The 21,155-nt window shown below is 39.0% G+C and overlaps 1 protein-coding gene across 1 annotated transcript in view; it reads left to right on the plus strand.

The window, feature by feature from the left end:
* The window catches only part of LOC126481728 (uncharacterized), a 160,738-nt gene that overhangs the window by 38,050 nt on the left and 101,533 nt on the right, over positions 1-21,155 (plus strand). The window contains 2 exon segments of the mRNA XM_050105681.1: positions 491-663; positions 1,150-1,340. Coding sequence (XP_049961638.1) covers positions 491-663; positions 1,150-1,340 — 364 coding nt within the window.

Consider the following 21,155-nt stretch of genomic DNA (forward strand, 5'->3'; position numbering starts at 1 on the left):
AGACGTGAACTACGGGGCAGGAAGGTTAAGGGCGCGCCTATAGCAGACGGGCGCGGAATGATACATAGTGGCGTTCCCAGTGTGAAGTCACGTGACCGTTCGTGCTCAGGCCAGCCGTTGCCGAAGCAGCGTACATTGCACTTGGCAGCAGACACAAATGGCAGACGTCGGAACAAGATGGCTGCCGTAGAGAGAGACAGAAGAGGCGGGATCGGACACTTCCGATGGCCGGTTTCAGTAGTAGATGAATGTAGAAATGAAAATAAAATTAATATGTCATGTGATAAAGATAACTCAGTTTCGGAATCGTGCGAAAAGACTTTATTAAAGAATGGAAGGGAGACAGAAAAGGCGAGTAAAGAGGGAAATATTGGCACTGTTAATGATGTGTATGAGGTAAAAGACGTAGATGTGGGGGAGGTTATGATGAATAAAGAAGAGAGGAAGGTAGAATACGCCACGCAAAAGACGTGTGCACAATTAATGATAGGTGAAAGTGATATAGAGGAGGACGTTAGTAAACATGACATTATAAGCAGTGCAGGTGAAGTTATTGTTGATGGAAAGGTGCTTAATGATTTTAATGCAGAAGGATCTGATAGGGATTTCGCACGATTTCCTGAAAATGACAGCATGGAAGAAAATGAAATGAAAGTTATCGAAGTACATGACGATTATACTAAGTATGAAGTTAAGGCTGAAATCGTTCAAAGTGATAAAACAGAAGTGTCTGACTGTCCAAACGATGTGCATTGTGTAGAAAATGAGTTAAAAAACGAAGTGGCTGAAACATCTAGTGATAATCTGCCCCACTGTCTAAAAGTTGCTTTCCTGCTAGAATCTGATGACGAAAATGAAATCAGTGATAGTTCAGATGATGAAGGGTATATGAATACAGATAAGAATGAATATTCTAACCTTCCCTATTGTGCAAAGGTCGAGGTCCTAAGTGAATCTGATGGTGAGGAAAAGAGTAGTGATGACTCCAGTGAAGATGAATTCTCAGGTGTAAATGAAAGTGAATATACTTTTACTGAAAGAGGGTATGAGAAAATTAGTGACATTTTTCCAAAGCAAGATACAGGAAGTAGAACTGGACCAAAACCGAATGAATTATTTAGTAATGTAACACAGGGGCATAATTTCCAGGAACCTCCAGATGATACTATACTGGGGCAAGCCTTAACCAATGTTTTGAATGGATGTGAATTACAGGAACAAAAAGAACCACCAGATAAAATAATAGCAGGACAGGAGATGTTGTATCTTGCAAAAGACTTTGAAATTCCAAAAACTAAAAAGCCACCTGATGAAACAAAACGTTGGCAAGATCTGAATAGGTTAGTGAAAGATGTAGAAAGTAGGAGGCCTAAAAAGCCACCAGACTTAGTAACTGTTTTATGAACCATAAAAGACTGCCTTGTTAATAAAGAGACTGGAGGCAGGGTGCTGTATTTGTATATATGTTGTTAATATAATGCATGACTTTATTATTATTATATCTGAGTGTTACCTGAAAGTGGATTGTTGTTTTGTTAATCTTGAGGCCTGTTTGAGGTTGTTGCTTATTTATTATAGTGTACTGTTTAACTTTGCTTAGGAAATGTTTATTTTCAATTGAACACTTACTGTTGCCAGTCTAATTATGATGAGAGGGTCATGTAGTGTGAGAAACATGAAAACTTTATGAATAAATATGCTTATGGTAACTTAATGAAAGTGCAAAGAACTCTTCAAGATAATAATTAATTTCTAATATACTTAAAATTCAGAAAGGGCTTATGTTTGCAGTATGTGGTTTACTTAAAGATACATGTTCTCAGATGAGGGTTGTTTAACCCTCAGGGGGCAATGCACTCTTTGCATTGTCAGGTGCCTGACGAGCACCAGGGACCCGAGTCGTTGCTAGCACTACTTCCATTTCTTTTCATGCTGCCAACCTTCCTCTTCATCATTCAGAACTTTTACTATCTTCTTTCCTTCTTCTCTATCAGAGTGTATTGAATAGTGTGGCAATGATGTAAGATATTGTGTATTGTTTGTGGACAAGTAAATGGAAAAATAATATGGGTACACTAGAAAATGGCAAAGAATAATGAAAATATAGTGGGTACTGTAAAGGAAAAATGAAATTAAAAAGTAATTGGAAAGAGAAATATGGATGAAAAAAAGGTAAGAATATTGAAAAGAAAAGGTAAATGAATGCCATAATATAATTAAATGTAAATGTTTTTGAAAAAGAAAGGGGCAAATATGGTGTTGAAAAACTGTATATGTGTTTAAAACTGAGGAGATGAACCTGGCTAAGGTATGTGTAAAGTAGATGTGAGGTATGTGTCTAGTGCCAGCAAAAGAGTTGGCAGAAATCACTTGCAATAGGATATGAAATTATTGTCCTGATCTTGATGTATGTAATGACCTAACTGTGTGTGGAAAAGCAATGATAAAGGAGTAGTAAGAAATACTTTATCCTAACTTGATCCTGAATATGACATTTAATTCTTTCTCGATTAATGTATATGTTACCTGATTGTGTCATTTGAAAAGAAATGGTTTTGTTACCAGTGTCTAATTGCTGTTTCAAAGTTACAGATTTCATGTTTTATACCACTAATGCAAATTTTACCAAAAGTGTGTCAGAATGATAAAAAACCTGGAAATGATGACAATAAACTGCTCAAAAATATGTTGATGGGCAGTAAAACAAGACAAAATAATAAAAATGCTGTGGTCCTGATGCTAAGGACTACAAAATATACGATGTGAGCAGTAACCAAAGGACTTGCCATTGTGGGGCAAGGAGCTGATAAGTGGTCATGAACTGCCAAACCTAGAGGATGGGGCAGTGTGTCAATTTAAAAATGTGTTTTTTTGTGTATTCTTAATCTAAATTGTGTTTTGTGTCTAAATGTGTATGTAAAAAGACTGCTAAACCAATAATGGGTAGAATGTGTAACATGGACTGCTAGTGCTGAGGCAAGCAGTGAATTAAGTTAGGTTTTTTTTGAGCAATATGTTATAAACTGACTATTCTTATTGAAGTCAGTGAAAAGTTATTATAAAATGTATAAGGAATCTTATTTAAATGGATGTAGATGTTTTTAATACTAGGTTTTTTGAAATAACGTAAAGTTTTGGACTGCCTTGTTTTGAAACACAGCAGTGATGATTAAAGATAGGCTCTGAATATGTTAGTGTGTTTATGTGTAACAAATATTTTGGACTGCTATTAATGGAGAGCAGCTTTAAAGTTAATTATTTTGAAACAACCTTGCAAAGTTACTTTGGTATTTAAGGAGTCAGTTGGAAAAGGTTTCTCATAGTTGTTTGTATAAGTAATTGTGCATATCCGGATGCAAACTGAAATTTTCAATATTTCATTAATTGCTGAACCTTGTAAAATATACTGTGATCATTAATATGCTTGTGTGTCTGTGAAATTTTACGTTCCTCTATAATTATTGAGAGACAAAATTCTGTTTTGCTAACTTAGAATGTCCTGTGTTATTGTATATGTGTTTAAAAAAATTTTTTTTTCATATTATTTAAAGGCTTTTCCTATTCTACTTATATGTAGATGAGTTTGTGTACTGATTGCCTATTAATTGAACTGTGTGTGTATGAAAAGAACATGCTTAAAGATATCTTGTGTAATGGTGCAAAATTAGTTTCCTTAAACCAGTGTGAAATTGAAAATTGCTTTAGATAATTTACTTTGATAATATTTTGGAAGAAATACATGCAATTTCTTAGTGTATATACTGTATATTTGTAATGTGTGTGTGTGTTTTTTTTCTCCCAACTGAAGTTGGATGGAATAAATTTTTTTTGCAGCCAGCACCACTTACGTGTTATGGATGTTTCCTTGAAGTATCCCTGATGGGAAACTTCAACGAAACATGGGGCATGTGTAACACCACAGCTCTTATGCTGTATGGATTCATTTTGCTTTATTTAATGTTACATTGTTGATCGCCTGTGAATGTGTTCAAATCGATAGCATAAAATTGTGTATTCTTTTCTTTGTCAAACCTTTGATGTCGTGATTTGATTCTATGCAAAGTAGTGTATCTGCAATTTGTATTCTTTGTCCCATTTGGAGGGAACAGAACTTACTGTATGTAATTGTAATTTTGTGTGAATAATTTTTTGTAGAAGTGTCAATATGTGAAAATGTTCTGTTTTATTTAATGTATTTGTTTGCTGTTATGTAAATTGCTGATCCTCACTTAGGGTTCTTAGTTAGTTTGTATGTAAATGGTGTAGTGGTTCCCCTCTGGAACGGAAATGCGTAGCGCGCGCAAATTGTGGTTGGCCTAGGTGGAAAAGGTGGAACTGATAGCCAGTCGAAGACGAGCAGTCAGTCGGAGACGAGCCACCAGTCGGAAAGTAGCTACCAGTTTGGGCACTGTCAATGTAAAGGTGCATATCATGCTGATTCAGAGAGAGGCTTTTACTGCTTCTTTCCAATGCCTCGGATGGGTGGATAAATAGTTGGATCTATTCTGGAATTTGTATGAATCATCGCCATGAAGATACGATAAAGTCCGGCAATTCTACCTGTAATTCCACCTACCAACATGCAATTACCACCACATTGCGCAATCACTGTAACGTAATACTATATTGATGTACAGTGAAGGATCAGCCTAATGGATGTGTTAGTGTGCTGAAATATAAGGTAATTCATATCGGAATTTATTTACCTACCTTGATTTTACTCCTCATCATAACACCTCTCAGGGTCCTCTCCGTTTGAAGTAAAGTGATTACCGAGTGTCCTTACTGAAAGTACGTTGAAGCCTAGAGCTTTGTTAAATAATGCCTCTTGAACTTATTAGAAAGATAGTTAAAGCTAATGTGGTAACAGAGTGAGTTAAAGCAAATGTTATTTGTCCAATAATAATTTTCCTATTGAAACTATTATTTAAAGTGCTGTTACCAACTTCAAACTTTAGGCTGAGTCTTATAAAGTAAATGATCACGTTGTTGTCTGTAGTAAATTCTAAAAAGGAGAGTCAATTCCTTGCAATTTTGTCAACATTGTGTTTCGTTGTAGTAAAAGTGAGAAAGCTGCAGTTGTGAAACGTTACATTCTCATGTATGCCAAGTGTTTGTCTCTCTTGTGTGCATATTAACAGTATAAAGACCACTCAGTTTGTGTAAACCCTGAAAGTGATAGTGTTTTTCTGTACCTGTTATAATTTTGAAAAATAGTTCCTGCTGCTCTAACTGTTAGCTTCAATCTTAAAACATATGTGTGTTAGAGTTCATTGCACTCGCGTCTTGCTAAGTCTAGGTTGTGTCTGTTGTGTTGTCCATTATAGTTACTTATACCTACTTTCATAAAAGAGAATGTTAATCTTTCTCTTGCCTAATTAGGCTGGCGACCGTTTCCCTTATTCTATAAACAGTATTGCTAGGCAAAATTTTGTTTGTCACTATTCCAATATTAACGTAATTCTGACTTTCATTTCCGATAAGCCACTTCCATTAGGAACAATACGGTCAACTTAACAAAATTCCTCTCAGAGGGTAACACTGCTCTGTTGCTTTGTGCCATAGTTACTTTTACAAAATTGTTTTATGTTACAACCTGCTTCTGGCATTGAGGTTATGGTACAGTAGTTAGCAGACGGGGAGTGTTATAAACTTTGCCACAACATTGTTAAAGTGAAATATTAAAAGTTCCCTCTTTCAAGTACGAACTAAAATGTAAGCTGAATACCGTAGCTAAAATTTGAAGCTCGGCTCCTGGTGCTGTTCACTCAATGGAATAAGTTTAGTGCCTTGTAATATACATGACGTGACAGATTCGCTTACTCCTGCACAAGACAGTCCATTTGAAGGAAGTTTCATGAAATCTGGAGAAGTGCTAAATTTCTTCATTTCTTCAGCTACCGAGAAGGTCTTAATTTTTTTGGTGGAGTGGAACGACTAATTACATTTCTCCAAGTCTTCAGTTTGTTGTGTATCTCTTAATTTTTGAGACATTGTACAGAGATTCCGGTGGATGGCTGCTTGCGTTAACCTCGTGAGAGTAACAGATTTAAACAATGCAGACGCCATTACTGTACCTTTTTACCCTCTTGATCTAATTCTCCTTTTGGTATCCAGATTTTGAGATTCTGAATTTAGGGTACTGATGTGGGGAATACGAATTTGCTGTGTTTTCAGAAATTTCTCAATAATTAATCTCCTGTACTGAGGAATATTTCACCTGTCGATTCAATGATTTGCTTTTTTTTAAAATAAAAAACCTTAAACATGATGATAGTGTAGACATTGTGTTAAATATATGAGACAATAATATGCATTCTTTCCAATTTAGTTCATGTGCAAATGCCACCTGCTTGCTTTGATTTTTTTCCTTTCTTTTTACTATCTAAGATTATGATAGTTAATTGTCTAAATATGTAACTTGTGGCTACTTCATGAATGAGCCAAATGATCAGTCAAAATGGAGCGCTAACTTCTGTATATAACGGAACCTAAAGATAGTAATGAGTGAACATGGCAGAAAGTTTTCAGTGTTACCTGACATAATAGAAAATTAACTGTGTTGAACTCTTTGAAAACGAAAAAGCATATACTAACAGAATTTTCCGTCGGTTCTTGGTAGAACAACATTATAATAAATGAAAAAGCATATATTATTCAAATATCTTCATGCAGTAGCTACAAGTACTAGTAGGCCCTAATGTATTTAAATCTATACTTGTGTTTAAGTTCCACTCACAAATTAAAATGTCTGGCATGATTATTATCGTAATCATACCTGTATTCATCTGAAGTATGTCCCCATGATATGCTTAATTTGCCGTACATGTGACTGAACTGTAAATATTCCACTGTACATTTTGTCTGTATAAAACTGATATGCTTAATACTCTGTATATAATTTTTCCAAGCCAGTGGCCAAAGACTAATTAAACAAAATAGCCTATGTGTAATGCATGTGTATAAATTGAGAAAACTAGTTTTTCTCTTAGTAATGTAAATGTCGTGTGACTACGGCCTCCCGTCGGGTAGACCCTTCGCCGGGTGCAAGCCTTTCGATTTGACTCCACTTCGGGGACTTGCGCGTCAATGGGGATGAAATGATGATGATTAGAACAACACAAAACCCAGTCCCTGAGCGGAGAAAATCTCCGACCCAGCCGGGAATCGAGCCCAGACCCTGAGGATTGACATCCTGCGGCGCTGACCACTCAGCTACCGGGGACAGACCACTTAGTAATGCCACAGAGCTAAGCGTCGTCCAATTGCACAAGTTTTTTGTAGTCATAAGTTGAGAACATACACATTAATGAGATTGATCTGTGGTACAACTCAGGCACTTTTTTCATTTTAATGATGTCAATAAACATTACGGATATGGTTTACTTAGAGAAGATAGTCAACTAATTTCCTTTTTAGATCACCTACAATACAAAAATATTTCAATAAGTGTAAAATCCCTAAAAATATTAACGTGTTGCGTATTCATTACAATATTTAACAGCCTTCTGTCCTGTATATGAGATAAGGCACAGTGAGTGTTTGTCCTTACAGTAATGACAGAAATTATTAAGCTCATTTTTTGAGAAGATTGAGGATGGGCTACCTCTTTTATCACTGCGGAGATGAGTTTGGGCTACGTCTTGTATCACTGCTGACATGAGTTTGCTATATTGCCCCAAAATTAGCACAATATATTCTTACAAAATTACTCCAAAGCTGTGTGATTTCTGGCCAACGGTTATTTCTGTAGCCATACGAAAATACTTGTTCACTTCAATTACTACCGTCTCTGGAAGTTTCACTGGCTTCTACAACGTTTAACTGGAGTCTGGAACACGGTTATCAACTTCTAGGTTACCTATACTGCTAGCCCATTAACTCCCAGAGAACAAGAACCGTGAATGAATAGCCCACCGCTGTGGTCGAGCGGTTCTTGGCGCTTCAGTCTGGAACCGCGCGACCGCTACGGTCGCAGGTTCGAATCCTGCCTCGGGCATGGATGTGTGTGCTGTTCTTAGGTTAGTTAGGTTTAAGTAAATCTAAGTTCTAGGGGACTGATGACCTCAGATGTTAAGTCTCATAGTGTTCAGAGCCATTTGAACCATTTTTTGTGAGTGAATAGTATAACTGCCACAGAAATACACCGACGTCTGATGGTTATTTCCATAGTCACACGAATTCCTTATGGCCTCTCCATTTGCATTACCAGCCCAAATCAAATTCACACACGGCGCAGTGGCCGATGAGAACGACCGTACATATGAAATGCCATTACAGTCGCCACCCACCAGCCATCGCGCTGGCGCCAACGTTAGTTTGTGAGCACAGCAGTGAAAGCGCACGAAAGCGTGGTACACATGTCTGTAAACACATGGCGCACAGTCTCACAGCTATTTGCATGAGTTATGGAACATCTTCTAGGTTGTCCGTCCCTCTCCTTTGTGGCCAGACCTCAGATGATGCGAAAGTGTAGTACGATCTTCGGGAAACATAACGGCGCGATGTACTGTGGGTAGTTATTAAAATAACTGCTAGTATCAGATGAGCGGTTATGCTAGTATCAGAGGAGGTTATTACACTAACCGCTACTTCTCAGTAACTCAGTAACCGGTTATTTCTAGCAGTTCAATTATTTTTTGCCTCCTCTACAGCAAACCCACTGAACGTCATCACACTCCTTTGGATAGTGGTGCGACTGCAGGTTTTGCTCTGGTGTATAGGGTGGAATCACTAGGAAATGTTCAAAACCATTTGACGGAACTTGAATGTCATCTAGAGTAGCAAAGACTGTTAATGCTTTTTCAGCCTTCCTGTTGCACATCCTCATGTGGGGCGACATAATGACGTCATGGAGGAAAACAACATTGACACATGAATGAATAAAGTGGCAAAGGGACATTTCCCCCCTCCCCCCGCATTTCGGCAGTACTCTTGGTGCCACCTGCTCGCCCTTGTTGAGCACTTGTACATAGACAGCTCATGACCGAGTCCTAGGCACTTGCAGGTAGGTAACCCCTTGACATCCGTCTGATTCCGCACGCCTCTTAGCGGATGCAAGAGCAGCAGCGTAGCCTAACCTGCAGGCGCCTCGCACTCTCATCACTGATTGTCTCTGCACAGGTACAATTTTAATGTTCTCAACAGAGGTGGAGGGTTGGCACCTAGGGGGTTGCCGAACTGGGTAGTCTTAGAGCTTCTTTTTGCCACTTTCTACACACATGTGTAAATGTCGCACTCCCCTACCCCTTCCCCTCGTGATCACGTCACAGAAGGGCGCAAAAGAGGAGGTCTGATAAAGCATAAGCAACCTGTGCTGATTCGGATCACGTCGGAATTTCGTACAATGCTTTTTAACAGTCCCTAGTGGTACCACCCCATTGTTGTTGTTGTTGTTGTCGTCTTCAGTCCTGAGACTGGATTGATGCAGCTCTCCATGCTACTCTATCCTGTGCAAGCCTCTTCATCTCCCAGTACCTGCTGCAGCCTTCATCCTTTTGAATCTGCTTAGTGTATTCATCTCTTGGTCTCCCTCTACGATTTTTACCCTCCATGCTGCCCTCCAGTACTAAATTGGTGATCCCTTGATGCCTCAGAACATGTCCTACCAACCAATCCCTTCTTCTAGTCAATTTGTGCCACAAACCCCTCTTCTCTCCAATTCTATTTAATATCTCCTCATTAGTTATGTGATTTACCCATCTAATCTTCATCATTCTTCTGTAGCACCACATTTCGAAAGCTTCTATTCTCTTCTTGTCTAAACTATTTATTGTCCATGTTTCACTTCCATACATGGCTACACTCCATACAAATACTTTCAGAAACGACTTCCTGACACTTAAATCAGTACTCAATGTTAACAAATTTATCTTCTTCAGAAACACTTTCCTTGCCATTGCCAGTCTACATTTGATATCCTCTCTACTTCGACCATCGTCAGTTATTTTGCTCCCCAAATAGCAAAACTCCTTTACTACTTTAAGTGCCTCATTTCCTAATCTAATTCCCTCAGCAACACGCGACTTAATTGGACTACATTCCATTATCCTCGTTTTGCTTTTGTTGATATTCATCTTATACCCTCCTTTCAAGACACTGTCCAATCCGTTCAACTGCTGTTCCAAGTCCTTTGCTGTCTCTGACAGAATTACAATGTCATCGGCGAACCTCAAAGTTTTTATTTCTTCTCCATGGATTTTAATACCTACTCCGAACTTTTCTTTCGTTTCCTTTACTGCTTGATCAATATACAGATTGAATAGCATCGGGGAGAGGCTACAACCCTGTCTCGCTCCCTTCCCAACCACTGCTTCCCTTCCATGTCCCTCGACTCTTATTACTGTCATCTGGTTTCCGTACAAATTGTAAATAGCTTTTCGCTCCCTGTATTTTACCCCTGCCACCTTCAGAATTTGAAAGAGAGTATTCCAGTCAACATTGTCAATAGATTTCTCTAAGTCTACAAATGCTAGGAATGTAGGTTTGCCTTTCCTTAATCTAGCTTCTAAGATAAGTCGTAGGGTCAGTATTGCCTCACGTGTTCCAATATGTCTACGGAATCCAAACTGATCTTCCCCGAGGTCGGTTTCTACTAGTTTTTCCATTCGTCTGTAAAGAACTCGTGTTAGTATTTTGCAGCCGTGACTTATTAAACTGATAGTTCGGTAATTTTCACATCTGTCAACACCTGCTTTCTTTGGGATTGGAATTATTATATTCTTCTTGAAGTCCGAGGGAATTTCGCCTGTCTCATACATCTTGCTCACCAGATGGTAGAGTTTTGTCAGGACTGGCTCTGCCAAGGCTGTCAGTAGTTCTAATGGAATGTTGTCTACTCCCGGGGCCTTGTTTCGACTTAGGTCTTTCAGTGCTCTATCAAACTCTTCACGCAGTATCATAGATTCCATTTCATCTTCATCTACCTCCTCTTCCATTTCCATAACATTGTCCTCAAGAACATCGTCCCTGTATAGACCCTCTATATACTCCTTCCACCTTTCTGCATTCCCTTCTTTGCTTAGAACTGGGTTTCTATCTGAGCTCTTGATATTCATGCAAGTGGTTCTCTTTTCTCCAAAGGTCTCTTTAATTTTCCTGTAGGCAGTATCTATCTTACCCCTCATGAGATAAGCCTCTACATCCTTACATTTGTCTTCTAGCCATCCCTGCTTAGCCATTTTGCACTTCCTGTCGATCTCATTTTGGAGACTTTTGTATTCCTTTTTGCCTGCTTCACTTGCTGCATTTTTGTACTTTCTCCTTTCATCAATTACATTCAGTACCTCTTCTGTTACCCAAGGATTTCTACTAGCCCTCGTCTTTTTACCTACTTGATCCTCTGCTGCCTTCACTATTTCATTCCTCAAAGCTACCACCCCATACACTTGAGCAAAACTTGTGGTCGCACTGCACTTCAGAGGGGTGCTATCACATTCAGTGGGATTGCTGGCCTACGATGTCCTTAGAGAAGGGTTGAAGTGTCAACTGTGTCAAAGGCTGTCAAAAAGACGTCCTGTAACACATCACATTTAGGACTGTCGTTGCCGACTGCGAAATGTGTGGGAATCAATACCGTAAGGGAAGGGGTTGGAAGGCTGTAGGTGCCTTTGAGCAAATTTCAAACTTCTACGCTGTAACGGGAAATAATTACGAGGTTTCGAAAAAGTGGTGCATTAATTACGTTGCGCAGTGTATATACGGCATTTACAACGTGTGACATGACTTACGGATTTCAGAGAGATGTGCATATTAAGGACCTACTGAGTTGTCTTAAGTACGCAATTGTTTTGCCAACCAAAAGAAACCATGGTGTCATAAAACTGCTTAAGACCGAATAAGAATAAGTTACAAATTTTTCTATACGCCAGATTATAGAGATAGTTGCGGCCTTCAGACTGAAGACTGGTTTGATGCAGCTCTCCAAGCTGCTCTATCTCGCTCAAAGCTCTTCATCTCTCAATAACTGCCGTAGCCTACATCCATTTGAACCTGCTTACTTTATTCGTCTCTTAATCTTTCTCAAAATTACACCTCCCCCCCTACCCCCGTGCGGTTCTAGGCGCTTCAGTCTGGAACCGCGTGACCGCTACGGTCGCAGGTTCGAATCCTGCCACGGGCATGGATGTGTGTGATGTCCTTAGGTTAGTTAGGTTTAAGTAGTTCTAAGTTCTAGGGGACTGATGACCACAGATGTTAAGTCCCATAGTGCTCAGAGCCATTTGAACCCCCTCCCCAAATTCACTCCAACATTAAACTGATGATCTCTCGATGTCTCAGTGTGTTTCCTATAAACCGATCCCTTCTTTTCATCAAGTTATGTCACATGGTTTTTCTTCCCAGTTCTATTCAGTGGTTCCTCATTAGTTACGAGTTCTACCCATCTAATCTTCAGCATTCTTCTGTAGCACACATTTCAAAGGCTTCTGTTCTCATCTTGTCTGAAACGCTTATCCCCAAGTTTCACTTCTGTACAAGGCTATGCACAAAAGCCTTCAGAAAAGACTTCCTAATGCTTAAATTTATATTCGATGTAAACACATTTCTCCTCCTGAGAAATGCTTTTCTTGCCATTGCCATTCTACATTTTATATCCTCTCTATTTGAGCCATCGTCACTTATTTTATTGCAAAAATGGGAAAACTCATCTACTACTTTTAATGTCTCATTTCCTAATCTAATTCCCTTTGCATCACCTGATTTAATTCGAACACATTCCAGTATCGTTGTTTTGCTTTTGTAGATGTTCTCCTCAAATCACCCTTTCAATACACTGCACATACCGTACAACTGTTCTTCAAAGTCCTTTGTTGTCCCTGACATAATTACAATGTCATCAGCATTTTTATTTCACCTCAAGAAGCTTTAATTCCTACTCAAAATTTTTCTTTTTCCGGTACTGCTTGCTCAATGTACAGATTGAACAAACAGGCCACAACGCTGTCGTATTCCCTTTCCAGTCACAATTTCCATTTCAGGTTCGACTCTTATGGGTTCAAATGGTACTGAGCACTATGGGACTTAACATCTGAGGTCATCAGTGCCCTAGAACTTGGAACTACTTAATCCTAACTAACCTAAGATATCACACACATCCATACCCGAAGCAGGATTCGAACCTGCGACGTAGCGGTCGCACGGCTCCAGACTGAAGAGCCTAGAACCGCTCGGCCACCGCGGCCGGCCCTTATAGGTACCATCTAGTTTCTGTACAAGTTTTATAAAGCCTTTCGCTCACGGTAACTTACTCCTTTTACCTTCAATACTTATAAGAACGAATTTGAAGGAATGTATTCCAGTCAGATGGTCAAATACTTCTCTGAGCCTAAAAATGCTAGAAACATGGGTTTGCTTTTTTATCTACCTCTGCCCTGCGTTTACTTTTGGTGGATGTGGGTGTTACAGCATTCAGTCTCGCTGTCTTCACCTTGTGGTCGCTGATTCCTCTACCGTCATGATGGTCTCTCTTTGCTCAGGATTATTTGTTGCTAAGAGGTCTAGAATCTTATCACAACCACTTACACTTCGAGTGGGCTCCTGAACTAAATGCTGAAAATAATTTACTGAGAAAACATTTCATACAATTTCGAATGATGTTTTATGCCTACCACCGATTTAAAACATTTATTTTCGTCTAAATATCGAGACGACGTTGAAGCCTCCATCGACTATAATTACATGAGTCGGATACCTATTCGAAATGAGATTCAAGTTTTCTCCGAAACTTTCAGCAAATATACCATCTGATATTACTATTATAAGTGTGATTTCTGTTCTTTCTGACACATTCATGATCCCGTGGACCATGGAAGCAGTACGGGCCGAGTTGGGAATTCGGGTCCGTTGGGAAACGTTAACGTGCGGCCGACGTTATTAACGAGACCGTTCGCGTAAAGCGGGAAATCCGGGTTCGAATCCAAGTTAGGAACAAATTTTCACTTTTCGCCATTGAATTATTTCAATTTCCTCATGTACTATCGTCGGTATTTCTGTTTCACCTTGGATATATGGGCTGCGGTTTCATGAATATGTGGTGCATATTCTTTCGAACAGGTCAGAAAGGACGGAAACCACACATATAACAGTAATTTGTGTACCACTTGACGGCATTTCATTGTATATTTTCAGTGTGGATGCATCTAGGTCCGAACTCTTGCAGGAACCGTGCTAAATGCTGAGAGCAGTGAGGATAGCGGACAGGGGGTCGCTATGGAAGTAGTGTGACGCAAGCTGACAATATGGGTCGGGCGGGAAGGGTGTCCGGATAGCTGAAGCGGGTTAAGGGGACCGCTCACGTGAAGCAGGACAAATTTCCACTCGCCGCCAGTGAAATATTTCAAAGCCCCCATTTGGCTGACGTTGGTATTTCTCTATCATCGTATGTCATCTGAGGCTGGGGGTCAGTAAAAGACACCAATTATTAATATATTCCGGTTGTAAAGTACAAACTCTATTACAATAACTCACAACAATTAAATGAAACAACAAGTTTACTGTTACCAGTCACCGTTTTATTTTTTATTTTTTATTTTTTTTTTTCCACGACGCGTTTCGAAGGTTTAAACCTCCATCATCGGGTGGATTTACATTATTTAGTATTACATATGTGTGTGTGTTCTGTTACGATTTTGGAGGAACTTTGGCACTGCCTCCAGTGGTCACAGGTTCCTTTTGCTGTCGTAACACATCACACACTGGAGGCAGTGCCACAAGTTCCTCCAAAATCTTAACAGAACACACACACATATGTAATACTAAATAATGTAAATCCACCCGATGATGGAGGTTTAAACCTTCGAAACGCGTCGTGGGAAAAAAAAATAAAAAATAAAACGATGACTGGTAACAGTAAACTTGTTGTTTCATTTAATGTCAGTAACAGTCACGGTAAAGCCTAACCTAAAAATGTTCGCATTTAAACTCACAACAATATCTAGTTCAATCTCATTACAAGATAACAGACTTCTAACAGCAATAAACTCGCCACATACAACTATCTACTCTTTCTGCCCACTGTTATATCCTCGGTTAAAACCTCGTCTGACCCTATCACCAACTTTAGTCAGCTTTCGGTACGCGTGACTGAAACCCTGTAAATCCTTTCCCGAAATTCTCTAACTAAGAAAGCCGCCCACTTCACTTTCCACAGTCCCTGCTACCCGTGTAGCCGCCTGCTGTGTGCTGATCTGTTAAGCAGGTCCCGTGACTTCTACACACTACGGCGCAGGTCAAGATTTCTGTAGCTTACACGTCGCAAACCCGTCTGATCCTCTAATTTAGATCCTACCAACGGCCCTGTCAAAGATGCTTCAGATGGTGAGCTCTGCCTTCAGCTTACAAGAAAGGCTGGCTACCTTTACCGTTTCAGATAGCCACCGGAAACCTGAGATAATCACTTCCAATCCGAAGTGCCAATCATCGCTAGTGCTGACATAAGTCAGCACTTTCAGTTGGAGGAATAGATGGAAAAAATTTTATAACTGCGCCATATCTTAGGAACCATGATGTCAGTTGTTATAATTAAAGGAAGAAATATCAGAAGTGTACATTCATTTTCGTTGATAAGAAATGGACGAATTTATAGACTAGATGATTAAAGGAGTCAGAGGACTACACGAGTATATTACAATAACACATTGACCAAACCAACTTTTGTATCGACGAATACTTCGCTTTTTACCAAAAGTTTTCTTCTCTTAACAATTATTACAATTACAGATCATTTCTGTAGCACTGTTTAAAGGTGCGTCTCTGATGCTCTTCAGTGGTCTTACTGTTTCGTTGCGAAAGCATATAATAATTCTAGAAAAGACAAAACTGTCAATCGCCACATACGAATTCCATTTGTTGTCTTTGTTATCAAGGATAAGAAAACGATCTCTCTGGAGTAGACGATCTTTATGCTGATACCACTATATCGTTTCTTGTGACCTTGCCCGTCGTATTGGCATAGCGTATCAGCGCTTATCTGTTACGTTCAACGCCAAAAAATATCTTAAGAACTATATCAGTAGGAGTAATCGGTTTCAAAGCGTGTTAAGAGCTGGAGGGAAAGCAGATAAAATCCACGTATCCAAGTAAGCAAGTAAACACTCGACAGATTAAATAACTATTATCCAATAAGGTTTTCATCACGTGATATCACAATCTTTATCATTAACATGTCTACCACGCTTGGCAACAGCCAAGGGACATGTGCTCACCCAGTTGCTACGTTATAATTGCCTCGATGTTATCTCGAGCCCAAATACTTCTTACAACGCCCACTTTCCGTCAGAAGTGTTCTGAATGCGGAAAGACAATTTTCCATTGTTTCGTTTGTGGACTGTGTGTAGAGAAAAAGGTTCTGATCCCCTGTGTTTCAGTCATAGCCTTCAGAACATCTGCTTACCAAACATCGTAACTGTATATTTTGAACTGTGCAACCTAGCACGACCACACGCCGTTAATAATGGAACAATCACTGCAAAGAATGAATTCGCGTACCTTTCGACCACTGGGTTATTATCCGTCTCCACCGCGGAGGTGACTAATTCGTGGTAGGTGCGTGCATTGTCCCCGGTGGTAGGTATGTGCAATGTTAGTATATCATCTATACTCGTTTCCATTTCATCATTGATGTCTAAACATCGATGACCCGTATGACAGATCTCAGAACATCGATGTAGTTTGTCATAGAGATTGTATCAAGAGTTTACAGAATGGCCTAACAAGCAACATACAAATGGATCGATTATTATACTTATTAACGAGTATATACAACGATAATTATATTTATACCTCAAACATTTAAATGCGCTCATTGTAATTTTCGATAGGCAGTATAAAATCTGTTATTCTACATATCTACCTTTCAACACCAACGATAGGAGTCTATAGTTCTAATGATTTTTTTTTTAGACTGAGAAGAAATTTATATAGGTTATAGCTATAACTTGATTGTCCCATCTCGCAAATTATTTATTTTTCTTTCGATATTTTGTGCCTTTGATGCGGCAGTAAAATTTGCTTTTAGATTCTGTTTTTCCGAAATACAATACAGCTTGGTATACACCAGAAAGAAAAATGCTCCTATCGCAGCACAAAGAAGGGCAGAGTTGAGGGTGTGAAATAAGGGAACTAAATTCTCGATTTATCTGGCAGCTTCAAAGACATTTAAATCAAAACCTTTTGACATATGCATGCTTTTTTACTTGTTGGTATTAGTACCCATGTCATGTAATATAATGCATCCTGTCAAGATAAAGTAGCATGATACAGAAACATGACACATGTGATCATGTTATCCAATATGACACAGCGTGTCATTACACTTCAGAATGCATAAATCCCCGGTCTAGGATACTTCCTATTAGAGATGGAAGAATGGTCCTGTCAGGGACTAAACAACCCCCCCCACCCAGAAATCAAAAATTTGTTTCAGCGTTCCATCAGGAACACATTCACCCCCAGAAATTTTAGCTATTATATGTATCCTCTTCAGCCATATGATATTATATACTGTTTACCATGGCTGGAGAATCGTCTGTATTTTGGGCACAGGATCAGGGACTTGAGCCTATAAATTTCAAGATGCAGGTGTGCCAACACCTTGCAGTTAAAAGAGTTCATTACGCTGGGGAAGTACGGTTAACTAGTAAAAAAAGCGCGAAATTGTCAAGATGCTCTGATTTAACTGTCTTTGAAGCAGCCAGATAAGTCGGGAAGCTAGTCGTCTTATTGTACTTACCTACCCAGGACATATTCGCCTTTTTGTCAATGATTATAGCATTTTTTTCTGGTTTCCAACTTTTACTCAACCATAATTTTGACATTGGACTACCATAAATTAGCAACCGTTTTAGTTTTTGTTGAGTCTGGCGACGACTGACTCAAAATAAGTTATTTTTATTGCCTTTCGAACTGTGTTTCCTACAGCGTGGTGACGGATAAATCTTTAACAAGACAACAGGACGACCATTAATTGCATGTACTCCTATTTGTCTACCTTCGTACAAAGCTAGAATCGATTAGCACAAATCTGAAACAGAGAAGTGGTAAGCGTAAAACACTCAGAAAAAATTGTTTCTTTTCATGTAAAATCCGAGTGAAGCAAGATGTTTGAAAGCGAGTTTCTAATTGAATCGTGAGAACGCATTTTTTATTTTTTTCATTCGCTTTAAACCGTTTCACAGCATTCAGTTCGAATCATTCAGTTCGAATTTAAAACCTTGTATCTTGACAAGGGGTAAACATTACTGGGTAAAAATATTATTTTTGACTTTATCTACCTTCGTGCGTGGTTTGAGACGATTCGTCCAAGTTTAAAGGACAGAAGCGGAGCGCCTCCAAAACGTCCCAGAAAAAGGTTTTTTTTTGCACATAAAACGCGACGAGGGTAAAAAAATCACAAAATACGTTTTCTGCACGTAAAATACGAATGTAGCTAAAAGCGATATTTCAGTTTGACCTAACAACGCATTTCTATGTGTTTTATTCACTTTAAATCTTTTCCAGACATTCAGTTCACGTAAGTATCTCAACAACGGATAAAGATTATCGGACAACGTAAGTTACGTTTTGTCTTTATACATTTATATACCTTCTTGCAAAGTTGGAACCGATTTGTCAAGTTTAAAGTAGAGCGTAAAAAACATCACAAAAAACTTTTTTTGGCACGTAAAATTCGTTTGAAGCTAAATTTTTGAAAGCTAGATTTCAATTTTGTCGTAACTACACATTCTTTTACATTGTGATTCACTTTAAACCGTTTCCACACATTCAATTCACGTAAGAACGCATTTTACGTGCTACATTTAGCTCGAAATTGAACTATCGTATCTCGACAACGGACAAAGATTATTAGCTAATACAAGTTTCGTTTTGACTTTATTCATTTACCTACGTTCGTGCGAAGTTTGAACCGACTTGTACAAGTGTAATGTATAGAAGTGGTGAGCTTCAAAACCGATCCAGAAAGACGTATTTCGTGCGTGTTTTTGCATGTAAAATCTGAATGGTGCACATACAAATGATACCATTAGCTAAACATTAATTTCAGCCCAATTGAAATCTTCTGCAAAAGGAATAATTGAGTGTCATGATTTGCCCGGGCGCCACCTTCGGTTCGGTCGTTTTAAAATTCATTTTCAGTAGTAATACTGGACTCTATTTTATCTTTAATTTTCCCGACTTCTTTCTCCCCCTCACCTACACGATTGTCAATGTCACTAATTGCTAAGTTTATATTGCTTTCACGAGCATCTTGGGCTTTTATACAGTCGCTTATCTTGCCCCCAAGTTCCGTCTGTATCCTATTCATTTTTTTCCCCACGATCTTTTTCCAATGATTCGATTTTAGATTTTAGTATTACAACTTCGTCTGTAATTTTCTCAATATCCACTCGGACACATTTTAATTTATCATCAACTGCATTTTCAACGTTACTTATATTTTTTTCAACTTCCTCTTTTATAGCGGAGCCTATTTCAGTTCGCATTGTACCCATATCAGACCGAATTGTATTCGTAACTGTTTGCAATCTGCCCATATCTGTTCGAATTGCACTGATAATATTTGCCATTGTATTCATATTATTTCCCAATCCCTGGATCATTTGCGTTAGCTGAGGCATCATATTGTAACGCCGGAAATGCATATCCTCCTATTTCCATCTATTGTACTAAGATTTTTTCCTTGTTTTGTTACCTGAAGATATGACATTTCGGTGTCTTTATATATTGTAATTGTTTTACTATATATATATATATATATATATATATATATATATATATATATATATATGCATTTATGTCGATGTATAATTGGTTTGTTTTTGTAAATATTATTTGTATTTTTACGCTGGGTCTGGCCTAGGGAAAACTATGCTATCGAACGGTTACATCGATAGGTCGTGTGGAGAACCAAAGTGTTTAGGATCTTTGGTATTGTTAACTCTGCCGCATGGGGCACGGGCAGAGGGAGTCTGGCTGGGGTAGGGCGGTGGAGTAGGTGTGTTGTGTGACGCTCCCGCGAGTTGCCGCGCTTTCGGGGTTTGGCAGCATGTAATTGCGTTCGACTTGCTGTGATAGCTTCTGACACGGTGTCGCGGACGGGAAGCATTAGCTGGCGCACATCAAGAGCACGTTTCCCCTGGTGACCGTGTCGAGAAGAAGGCGCGCCAACATCCAGCTTCTGCAACAGCGACGGCCGACAATGAGTGACTGTCGCCACCTCCTCGATCGACGACTTCAAACCTTCAATCAACAAGGAAGACTGGAAGCACGTAAAGTTTTAGAACTGTATGGCAGACCTCAGCTTTTCAAACTGTTTCAAAATTACAGCAATGTAGCATGAACCTTTGTTGCTCATTGTCCCAATTGCATTACCAAGCAGGGCCCCTTCCTTTTCCGGAATGAACCCGGGTGTCGTTGAAATTCAAACGCCAGCATTAAAGTAATATCATTCCATTTCACTGCTTTAATTTCAAAATTCAGTTAAAGTATTCATAGCTAGCTACAATATTTAGATTACACAAGCACAAATTAAGAGTGCGAGTTTTCTTATCATATTTTAGCTTACCTGTGACTGCAGCTCAGCTTGGTACGTACTAAATTTTACTATTGTTAATTGTTCAGAATCATTTAATTCAAGTTCAAAGTTAAATCTCTTACTTCTAAACTGCGTAGATTCAAGTCGCTTTTGAAATGATTGTTGAGGTAGCCCAAGACTAACCTTATTTTATTGAATTTCTTAGTGCTTCAGAAACAAAGTTCACTATTAATTTCAGTCACTAAATTAACTTTCAATTTTCCGGTTTTATTAATTCTTTTGCTAAATTAAGTCAAGGTGTAGCGAAATTTTTTACATCTGACAAACATTCAGTTTTCACACAACACGTGACAACCTTCAGTTGCCCCGCTTTTAGTGCTAATTATATGTGCATTAAGCTTTGATTTTCAGTTATTATAGTGAAACTTCCAGGCAGCTTAAAACTGTGTGCCCGACCGAGACTCGAACTCGGGATCTTTGCCTTTCGCGGGCAAGTGCTTTACCATCTGAGCTACCGAAGCACGACTCACGCCCGGTACTCACAGCTTCACTTCTGCCAGTATCTCGTCTCCTACCTTCCAAACTTTACAGAAGCTCTCCTGTGAACCTTGCAGAACTAGCACTC

This window comes from Schistocerca serialis, chromosome 5, assembly GCF_023864345.2.
Source record: "Schistocerca serialis cubense isolate TAMUIC-IGC-003099 chromosome 5, iqSchSeri2.2, whole genome shotgun sequence".
Taxonomy (NCBI): domain Eukaryota; kingdom Metazoa; phylum Arthropoda; class Insecta; order Orthoptera; family Acrididae; genus Schistocerca; species Schistocerca serialis.